Consider the following 10,844-nt stretch of genomic DNA (forward strand, 5'->3'; position numbering starts at 1 on the left):
TCTCCGATAAAGGCAGCTGGATTTCAGGAGAGCGGTAAAGTGCTTTGGAAGGAGTCGGTAGGTGCCTGAGGGGAGGAAAGAGATTTGTACAGGGAAAGCAGGGACACCCCTGTGCTGATATCAGTAAGTGACTTTGTCCAGAACACGATGTGGTCCAGTATATGTCAGCAGTGAGAAGGAACCAGGGTCCAATTGCCGAGTTACCCAGCGGTGGCCGTGGCATCCGTGTGCCCCCTGCGGGTTCCCCGCTGGTGGGGAGGTTAGTGACGCAGGCAGGGCCTGCGTCTGACCACACCGGGGCGCAGTCGGCCTCGGGGGAGGCATCTCTTCGGGAGGTGAAGCGCGGTGTGCGGAGGGGCGAAAAGAAGTTGGGTTTTCTTCTTTCCACATTTTGAACTGGCAGTTGCTGGTTGTGGCCCGCAGCCTGCAGAGCCCGGGTTCCTGTGGACACTAGAAACTGCGCCCCCAGCTCGTGACCGTGTTAAAGGACAAAACCCACTTTTTTTTTTTTTTTCAGGAAATGAATGGAATGTAACTTTTCACAAGTACAAAATTACTTCAATAGGACACCCCACTATAAAAATAGCAGCCCCTCCCCGCCCCCCCTCATCTCTAATTATAAAACGGTCCAACCATTTCAGTTTTCTAATGTGAAAGCAGGAAGGAAATATATTATTATGTACATGTACAAAACATGTCCGTATTTCACACCATTTACATTCATATGAAAGAAGCTTGTTTAGTGACCTTCCTGGCTACTGGACAGAATAAAGTTAAGTTACAAAACCACCCGCCCTAGCGGGGAGCGTCAGGTCCACGTTCCAGCCAGGGGCTGCCGACAGCGAGCAGAGCTGGAGTGGGGGCCGCCGTCCATCCGTTTGTGACACTTTCTCTCTTCTGATAAACGTGGACCAAGTTCTCAACTGAGGACTCTGCGGGAGGGAGGCCAGGCAAGTGGGGGGCGGAAGATGCGGGAGTGGAAGGTGAACCCCGCTCGCTGCGTGCGCCCTGCGATCCCCAGCAGAGGGCGCCCTGCGCCCGCGCACTGACCTGCGGCCCGCGGCCCGCGCCCCAGAGGCAGGGCCAGGGTGGGACTGCACCAGTGCCTCAGTGCGCCACAGCCGCCTCCCTGCACGGGGTGGCCGTAACTACCTGGCTCTTACAGGTGCGCATTCTTTGGCTACTTCAAATCTTCACATTCTCAAAGAGAACAGGGTTCTGTGTTCAACAGTTTGCTGAATTTTGTCTGAAACTTTTGAGGGAAAGGGGGCTAAACACTGGCTTGCGGATGCCGTGGTGCGAGACACCCCAGGACATTCGTGTTCCAGCTTCTGGATTCGGTGAGGTCAATCGCCAGCCCCGCGGAGGCGCCTGGGGGAGCTTTTTATAGTTCTGATGGACTGGGCGACCCGCCCTCGCTGCATGAGAAATGCAGGGGCCAGCAGCTCACGCTGTCAGGGCAGGCGGGGCGCCCCTGGCTGGCGATCCGTCTTTGGTTTCTATGGTACGCGTCGTCCTGCCGTGGGAACCCCCGCCCGGGTCGGGGGCAGCCTCGGTGACGTTGGTAACTGGGGCTGACGCACCTGAGTTGGCGGCTTCCTTCTCCATGGCTGTTGGCCCGGGCTCTGGCTGGACCCGTGGGCGTCTCAAGAGATGTCTGTGTGCCCCTGATTCACAGGTTTATCAGGCCGCACCGAGCCAGCGGCTCTTCACAGCAGCGTGGGCGGGGTGGCTTTGTCCACGCGGTCCAGGGAAAGCCCTGGAGGCGGCAGAGAGACTGCGCCCAGAGGTTCCTTCAGAGCCGGCAGGGTTTGCAACGAAAGGCCTCGACGACCCAGGTCTGCACCTAGGACCTGGAATCACCTTCGCTTTTCCAGGAGAATTTAGCGCCATCAAAAGTCCGCAAGCCCAAGCGCGTGGGCGTGGCCGCCGGTCTCTGGGTCCTCGCCGGCTGTTGTGCCTAATGCCAAAGACTGCAGTTGTGAGATGAGAAAAAAGGGGAAAGGGAGGAGGTCAGATGAGGGGCCACTTCTACCTGCTTCCCAGAATGACATCGTTTTCAGGTGACCCCAACTTTCTTTATGCTTGTATTTTACCTTTAAAGCACATCCCCACCCCCAAACCAGTCAGGCCTGGGGGGCGCTTATTCAGAAAGAGTCCAGGGTCTTTGAGCTTGCCCCACCTCCTTCCTCCCTGCTGACTCCTTTGGGGTGGCCCTGTGCAGTGTAGGCCAGAGGCGCCTCTGACAGCGCCCCCCCTGGGGTCTCTTTCTCAGCCTTAACTGCGCCTTCCTGGCTCACTCCAGAGGGCAAGCACGTGCTGAGATGGTCACTGGGGGACGCTGGACAGCCCAGCCCAGGAGGACCCAGCCCTGCGGACAGCAGTAGAGGGAGGCACGTCCGCGGGGTTCCCTGGCCTCTGGGCCCCTGGGCCCCTTTCCTGGCGAGGACGCGAGGGAAGTGTTAAGGAACTGCTGTGAAGTCCACGCGAGGCGGTGGGTGGGGGGTGGGGGGAAGGGGCGGACGCCCTTGCCCGTGCACACCTCGCCCAGTGCTGCAGACAGCCTCCGGCACACGAAGCAGGGACGCGGGGTCCCAGGGGTGTCTGGCCCCCTGGCCACTGAGGTTTCCCGTCCTGAAAGGTGGGAGCAGGATGGGGGTGGGGGATGAGGGGCGCCGGCAACCCGCAAAGGCAGGTATGGCGCTCAGACGGGGCGGGGCCGGGAGCGGATTCCGGGGGTCTGGGAGGGCTCCCTGGAGGCGGTGGGTCCACGCAGGTCTTCTGAAAGCTTCCGTTGGGTGAGCCTGCCTTGACTCAGTCAGGGGAAGCGGTCAGTGGGTTACTGCGTGCCTTGTTGATTTTTAGGCTCCGTAAGGATTTTCACGAAACAAAACTCATCAGGAGTCCTCTCCTCCTGGGCTGTCTCCACTTTTGTTTGAGCGTGTGGCAGCCGCAGCGGGGTCTGGTGTCCCCTGCAACGGCCAGCGGGGTCTCGGAGGGGCAGCCCAGGCGCCTGGACTCGGCGTTCCGTTGGCATCAGGGCAGTGTAGGAAGCAGGCGATCGGGAGCCCCTCTGGACATTGCTGTTCCTGGGCTCGCTGGCGCCGCGTGCGGTCTCCCAGGCCCCTCTTCCAGCTAATGGCGGCGGCGGCAGCGTGTGGGCGAGGCCCGGAGGCTACATCCACACTGGGCTGCCGGCTTGGCTCGGACAGGGTCAGCTCATCCCACGGCCCAGCCACGGGAGCAGCAAGCTGTTCTTGGGACCCCACATTCTTCTCCGGGAAGAGAAAGGCCGCTGTTCTTGCCCTGAGCCTGGGCTGGGAGGGGGCTGACCGCCTGTCTGGTGAGCCCAGGGCGGGTGGTAACAGGCCAGGCCAGCTGGTGTGTTTCCCTCCCAAATCCGTGCACTGTTGAGCACAGGTATGGGGTGGGGCCTGGGGGTCGGGGTGGGGCTTCGGCCTGCAGGGAAGAGGCAAACCTGAGCGGCCCAGTGGGCTGACCACAGCCGGCTGCCCTCCGGCTCCTGAGTGCCTCAGCCTGAGGCCTGTCTTAGGCGTGGAGGGTAGAGTTTTGCTTCAGCACCAAAACAACATGGTGTTCGAGATGTACAAACACACTGGACTGGTCAGAAGTAACAAACAGTAACGACGGCTGCGGGTGCTCAGAAAGGCGAAGCTGGAACTTCAGAGGCGCCTGAATATTTATTCTCTATAAAACAAACCCATTTCTGGCCTCTCACTAGGCAACTTGGGTGAGTCGCGCTTTCTGGCGGTGATGCAGCCTCTTCTCCGAGGGGCAGGGGGTCTCCAGGAGGCTGGGGCCGCTCTGCCCTGAGCCTGCTGGCCGAGGGCCCTGCGTGCTGAGGGCCTGGGGGCCTCACAGGTGTGCCGGGAGCGCAAACCCCGACTGTACAAAAAGACAAGTGTTTCAGCTGTACTTCTCACACTGATTCCACATTGCAGCAGTCATGAAAAACTTCCTAAAGCTTTTTTCTTCCCTGCTTTTTTCTTTTTAAAATGTGGCTGGTCAAAAATTGAAAATACACTCCTGGCTTGCAAAAATACATGCCTGGCTTGTATGCTGCTTCTCTTGGACAGACAGAAAACGCTGTCTGCAGATCCTGCCTGGCCGGCGGGGCCACCTGCCACCCAGGTCTCTCCTTGGGGCGTGAGGAGGACCGTGGATCAGTGCTGTTCCTGCTGGTCTTGGCCACTGGCGTGCCAGTTAACTTTGCTTAGTGCCAGAGCCACAGGGAGTCCTCCAGAACCAGCCTTTGGTCATGGAGACGCTGCGAGCTGGGCTGGGGTGTGGGGGTCAGACCCGCAGGCCCTGGGCCCTCAGTACCGTGGCGTCCTGTGCCAGACACAGTGGGAGCGCCCAGCCTCGGGCCTTCCAACTCGGGAGGCGTTTCTCTCTGGGCGGGGGCATAATTTATTTCTTTTGATGCTGAGTTAGTGTCGTTCTGCTTGACCTAATATAAAAGTTGCTGGAATGTTTGGCAAGAGGGGGGCAGAGGGCCAAGGGCTCCTTGAGTCGAGCATTAGTGCAGAGAACCTGGAGCTGAAGGGATCAGAGACGCGGGCCTGCGGCCAGGTGAGCCATTCTGCTCCCGCCTGCTCCCACCTGCTCCCGGCCCCCAGCACTGAGCTTTCCTTCCTCAGCAACACGCAGTGCGACATCAGAGCGTTGTTCTCACCCAGCAAGTAATTCTGCCTCCCTGAGGCATGTGTCTGCACCCCTCAAGACTTTCTGCAAAAGCCCCTCCTCGCCCACCCTGCAAGGTGCTGCCTGTGGTTGTGAGCCCAGAGGAAGCCTTGGGCAACTCGTCACTTGACGGCAAGGGAAGCTGCGTCCCTGCGTGCCGTCTGGCCCGGGTCCTGCTTGGGCACGCCCTCCACCCCTGCCTGCCCACGCCAGACTCCGCCCTCCCGCCCAGGAAGAGCAGCACCCCCTTTCTGAAGCGGGTGGTCATCCTCCTCGCCCTGCACCGACTGCTAACCATCAGCCGGCAGCTGGCCACCTGGCGAAGCACGAGCACGGTGGCCCGAGGCCCAGGCTCTCGCTGGGATATGCGCTCACGGACGGTGGTGCGGGGCCCTGGGGGAGCAGAGCTGGCTTTCCTGGCCAGATGCAGCAGCAAGGGGCCGGTCTCAGGACTGAGAGCCGCTCCCCACTGCCTGGTCCTCGTGCGTCTGGGTGACGGCCGGCAGAACCTCACAACTCTGCTGCGTTACAGGGAACACACGCAGCTCGGGGCTGCTGGCAGGTTTCCCTCTGCAGCGGCTGCCTCTTTCCCTTCCCTGTGTTTTTCTTTCAGTCTGGAGAAACTTGACTGAGCAGATTCACACTTTTTAGAGCCAAGGGCTTCCTGAAGCCCACCTCCTGCCTTGCTGGGGACCGATCAGGCCCCAGGGCGCCCGCCTGGCGCACAGACGCCTGCATGGCCCCGGAGGCCTGGCAGGTGTGACAGGCGAGGGCTGCGTGGTGCTGAGTCATTGCGACGCTGCGGCCTCCGGCAGGGTCTATTTTGGGAGGTCACCAGAGACTGTTACGGCCTCTGGGAAATCTACGCGACATTTTCGCTGTCCAGAGAATAGGTGGGACCCTGTTCTAAAACTGGGCTTCAGCCCCAGCGACCAGCTCTGGAGCCAGGGAGGCTGGTGCAGGCCTGGATGAGACTTGGGAGTCCTCAGCCAGAGGACCGGGAGGCCGGGGCCTCCGTGGAGCCGGCCAGGCCTGCCGGTGCACGCAGCCGAACGTGCCAAGCCGTGGCCTGGGCACACCAGAGTTCAGAGCGGGTCTCTGGCAGCTGAGATTCTCAGGATCCACTGGGACAGTTTGGATCCTCCAGGACAGGGCCGAGGCACTTCCCAAGGTCGTACACATTTGCCTACAGGTCAAGGCCATTCACATCAGAGATGGAGAGAAGCCCGATCAGACCAGAGACTGGTCTCCTAAATCAAAGCCGGGGTGAGACAGGGAAAACAAGCCTGCACGTAAAACAAACTACGCCTCATCCTTAAACTGCCAAGAAGTCCCACAATGTTCCCCAAACGTGAAGACAAGACCTGAAGCTGGTAAGACCGAGAAGATCGAAAGCATCCGCTCAGCTCTGGGTGTGGGAGGGTCTGCAGGACCCGGTGGGGGGCTGCTCTCAGCCTCCTCCCGGGCGAGACACCGGCCGTGGCACAGACGGAGAAAGAGCGGCCCGACGAGCGTGACCCTGGAGACGGCCTCGGGCCCGTTCCCGAGCGTGCCCTGGGGTCCTGGCGTCCAGCCCAAGGAGCGGGGCACTCTCCCCCTTCCCCGTGGGGCCCGTCACCCTGCCTTCCTGAGTCACCCTTTCAGGACTTCACCTCTTCACAGTCTTGGTCGGCGGACAGTTCCACGTCGGACAGTCCCACCTCCATGGCCATGATGAGCGAGATGTCCGAGTCGCTGCTCACGGCCGGCTCCTCGCCTGGAGGAGAGAGCACAGATCATTGTGAGCGCCGAGGGGGCCCGGGCTGCTGCTTATGCCAGTGTGGTGCTATAACAACAGTGAAGGCCAGAAGAAGGCACCAGAAAAGCTGGCTACTTTGTAAAAAAAAAAAAAAAAGAAAAATCTAAGCATCAACACAGCCCTTTTGAATGAATAAGAAGCATCAATGGTCCGCCAGAAACACGGGCAAACGTCGTGTTAGCTAGTCCAGAGGAATCTACCGTAAATGACTGATACGTACAGATGAAAGGGAACGACTCGAATGGCTTATGAGATCGTCACTCTGTAAAAAGCACAAGAGCGTGCTCAAGGGCCGCTGGGGAGGGGACCTGGAGAAGCTGCACTATGGCTCTGAATTGTCACCCAGAAATGAAAAACCAAGATTCAAGAGAAATCATCAGAGATGCAAAATATTTCCCTTAAGTATGGTTTATAGCAACAAACATTGCAAGAAACAAAAGTCCAGTGCGAGTGAATATCTGAATAGACTTATTTCTAATGGACAGTCTTCTTAGTAAAGCAGTTTCCAAAGAAATCGCAGTTAGACAAGAAAACAGTCTGCAGTGAAGCGAAAACAAGTATCAAGGCTTTCTAGGCAGCGAGGGCAACAGAGAAAGTTATCTGGAAGCAGAGACGTAAGACTTCTAGCAAGAGTTGTCTCAGGGTTTGGGAATTATTTTCATTTTCTTTAACACTGTTTTTCATGTTTACTCCCAAACATTCTAGACGTGCACACACCTTACTGCCTGACTCACGGAGTCCCTGCTCCGTGCTCAGGATTATGCCAGAGGCTAGGGACCCACGGACTAAGGCAGTTCTGGTCCTCCAGGAGCGGGCTGTCCAGTCAGGCCACCCGGTGGGCGACACACCACAGCTGAGACGCTTGGACCCGCAGGGAGTGCGGGGGGCCTCACACACGTCTGTGGTTCTGTGCGTTTGTGCGTTTTGCCGGTGAGCAGGTGCTTTCACTGGATTTTTCTCAAAGGCCACAGAGGCTAAGCCCCACTCGGGAGCAGCGTCTGGGTGAGCCGGGCACGGGCAGGCCACGCCAGTGGCTTGGCGTTTGTGTCTTTAAATGCACATCCCGGTTACAGTTCACTGGCCAGGGGCTGTCCATTAATGTGACACTTTCACACAGCCTCTGCCTTCCTGTTTGTCTCTGATGGATATTCAGAGCCCAAGAAAACTCCCTCTCAGAGTGGGGCTTGGTATTAGTGCTGCTGCCTGTTTTACGGGACGAGGCCCAGGGCACAGCGGGCCATGAGCCTCGCCCCCAGAGTCCGTGTGTGTGTGTGTGTGTGTGTGTGTGTTGAGAGAATTAGGTGGTGACTGTAACCCCAGGAGTCCTGCTCCAGCAGGACGTTTGGGGTTCACACTCAGAAACTGCTCCTCTCACTATATAAAAGCTTCGTTCCCTACATACTTGAAAAATAAGACTTCAAAGAAAAACAGCATCCATCCGTCCACACTAGCGACGCTTATCTTCGTGAAAACAGCACTTTATCTCGAGTGACCCCCGTATCCTAGAGAAACACCCCAGGAGATGCCCCCCAGCGCCCCGGGCTGGCTCAGTTAGAGTCTCTGTCTTTTGGTCTCTCTGAGAAAGGGGGTTTCTCAGTGCGAGAGACCGGCTGGTTCACGTCCGGATCTTAGTGGGAGAGTTAGACTTCATGTGCAGAATGTTCATTTGACTCTGGCTTCACACAACTTTCTAAGGCAAGAAGCCTCTGACCTGACTTACATTTTCCTCCCCGCAGGGAGAACGGCGAGGCTCTGGCCTGCAGGCCTCAGGCTGTGCCGTGGTACAGTAGTAAGAGTCACCGCTAGAATGTACGTGATCTCCTGCGCAGCCCCCGCTAAGCAATCACATGCTGCTTCTGCTGTGCTCACACACACTAAAGTGGGTGCCCGCCACCCCCAAAGATGGGTGAGTTGGAGACCCCCACCTCCCCGCCCCTCCCAGGCCACCTGGGGATGCCAGCCCTGCGAGGGTCTACTTGGCTGCCAAGTTTTCCTCATAGACAGCACTCGGCCCCGTGGGGGGCATTTCAGGCTTACGATAGAAGTTCACCCGCCTGGCCAAGAGCCTCCCAAAACCCTCCGGGCGTAACGGGCACGCGTGTCTGTCTGCATTCTTGGTCTGGAATTCTGAAGCTACCAGAGACGTGCTCAGCTCCGGAGGACTCCTTTCACCTTCGGTCGGGGAGGGTTAAAGCCGTTTTCACTGTGACTTGGAGAATTCCGGAGGCCACGCAGGAATGTCACCAGGCCACACAGTAGTGACTTCTCTGCTGCGCTCTCTGCGCTGTCGGTCCTCTCTCCCGGGGACACCTGATGCGGTAGGAGATTTCTCCGCTCGCTTGGCCACTGTCGTGCTCAACCCACAGCTCTCCTCTGCGACGCCTCGCTAAGCGCCGAGAGGAGCGCCGTGTGGGTTTTGTGCTCACTTCACCTGAGTCTTTGCAGGAAAGGGGCAAAGGGCAGTACACGTCAGCAGGGTCCATGGCGTGCCCGGATGCCCTGAGCACCCCACGAGGCCCCCGGCGCCTCGCCACACGCGGGCACAGGCGGGCTCCCCATGAGCGTGAAAATGATGGAAAACCGAGCGTTAAGGGCACTGCCAGTGGGTCCAGGGAGAGGGGCAGAGACTGTTCAGCTGTCGCTGCTCGTGAACTGCCCGGGCGAGAAGGCTGGGCTGCGTTTGCCAGACCCCGTCGGGCCCGTTGGTCAGGTCCTGCCTGGCGCCGAGGCAGAAGAGGAGGCAGCAGCGCCTGCCGGCTTTGGGCATCAGGGCAGTGCTGGCCTCATGAAAGGAGTTAAGCACTGATCCCTCCTCTTCGGCTTTTTGGCAAGTGTTTCAGAAAGCTTGGCACGAATTCTTCTTTGGTTAGAATTTTCCAGTGAAGCCATCTGGTCCTGTGGTTTTTTTTTTTTTTTTTTGAGCACCATTCAGTGCCTCAGTTTAGATGGCCTCCAGTACCTCCAGATCTCTCGGGTCGCTTTCTAGAGCTGCATATTCCTTTGGTCAAACACATTTTTCAGGGTGCCCTGGTACCTTACACTGGGGCTCTGCACTTGAAAAAGCAGCCCCGCTCCTGGTTTTTGTAGTCTGGTTTGGTATGAGAATGTTCACCAATCTGCCCCACCGGAGGTCCTGGGCAGCCTCAAGCCTTGAACGAGGGTGCATCTCCTCCCGGTTCCAGAGCTACTCCCGACTGAGCGCATCCCTGGGTCTCCTCTGCGGCCGCCCTCTGGTGCAGCAGCAGTTCGTGGGTTTGGAGCCCTCTCGTGTCCACATGTGGTACTGCTGAACCGAGGGTTGGGGGGGTGAGGGGAGATGCAGGTGTGGGTGGAGGTGGGGAACAAAGACATAAGGCTGGGTTGGCTCTTGGTCCAGCCTCAACCTGTCCACAGGCAAAATAAAAGCCAACCCCTCAGGCAGCCCCCGGCCGGTGAGATGATAGAAGCCTATTCCACTCTTCCGCTCTTCAGGGAGGGGTTGGATGGCGCTTGTGGGGAGGGTGAGGAGCTCTGGTGAGTGATCCCAACAGATTTCTGAATTTCTCCCCAAGGCATTCATTGGCCCTTGAATTGTGACATTGGTGTTTCAAGGGTCAGACTTTCCCTGTGTCCTCTTGCTGATGTCACCTCCCCTTGGGTACATGGCTCTGCACAGCCTGGAAGGGTTCGGGTCCCCCACGGCCTTGCTGACACAGCACCCCCTTTCTAGACCTGCCGCTCCAGCCACTCTGGGGCTGCACGAGCAGTTCCCTGATGACTTGGCTCCATGTGGACAGTCTGAAAAGTGCAAATTCTTTGCTCCTTTTCCCCCTTCAATGTTAGGTTTATTTTCTTGCTTATGGTCTGAGATGCTCTAGATCAGAGGGTGTGTGTGTACGTGAGTGTGTGTGCACAAGCAGGGACGCACTTGTGGGTGTGCTGCGTGGGGCGAGCAGCAGAACCGTCAGAGCTGAGCCCCGTCAAGGTTCCAGGGAGACGGGGCTCTCCACCACAGTCCCGTTGTCACTGGGGCGTTCTGTCTCCTCGCTGAGCCGTCCGTTGATTTTACATCTGCAGCACAAGTGGTTTATCACAGACAGCCCTGCGGTGAACTTGTTCTCAGTCTGTGGCTCGCCTCGTAGTTTGCTTAAGAAGCCTTTCAGCTAGCAAAAGGTTTTCATTTTGCTAAAAACCCACTGTGTCCATTTTTGTGGTCTGTGCTGGTTGCTTTCTGCCTAACTACTGTTTGCCCACCCCAGTGCTGCAAGTGTTTATTCCTGTGTATTTCACTGGAAATCTTACCACCTTAGCATTTATTTTTTTTTTCAGTATTCAGTTAATTTTTTTTATTAGGTTTTTTTTT

At 57.9% G+C, this 10,844-nt stretch overlaps 1 protein-coding gene across 3 annotated transcripts in view; it reads right to left on the minus strand.

Annotated features, from left to right (window-relative positions):
- Positions 1–601: 601 nt before the first annotated feature.
- RNF150 (ring finger protein 150) overlaps positions 602–10,844 on the minus strand; it is a 109,892-nt gene continuing 99,649 nt past the window's right edge. The window contains exons 7-8 of one of the 3 annotated variants that reach the window (XM_004685193.2): positions 6,357–6,460; positions 1,762–1,960 (exon numbers count right to left, since the gene is read on the minus strand). In XM_004685193.2, the coding sequence (XP_004685250.2) occupies positions 1,847–1,960; positions 6,357–6,460 (218 nt within the window). In that variant the 3' untranslated portion in view covers positions 1,762–1,846. Of the gene's footprint in view, positions 1,974–6,356; positions 6,461–10,844 lie in introns of all 3 variants that reach the window. The other 2 variants (XM_012726945.1, XM_012726944.1) reach the window with 2 other exon arrangements.

This window comes from Condylura cristata, unplaced genomic scaffold, assembly GCF_000260355.1.
Source record: "Condylura cristata isolate star-nosed mole 26May11 unplaced genomic scaffold, ConCri1.0 scaffold00018, whole genome shotgun sequence".
NCBI lineage: Eukaryota > Metazoa > Chordata > Mammalia > Eulipotyphla > Talpidae > Condylura > Condylura cristata.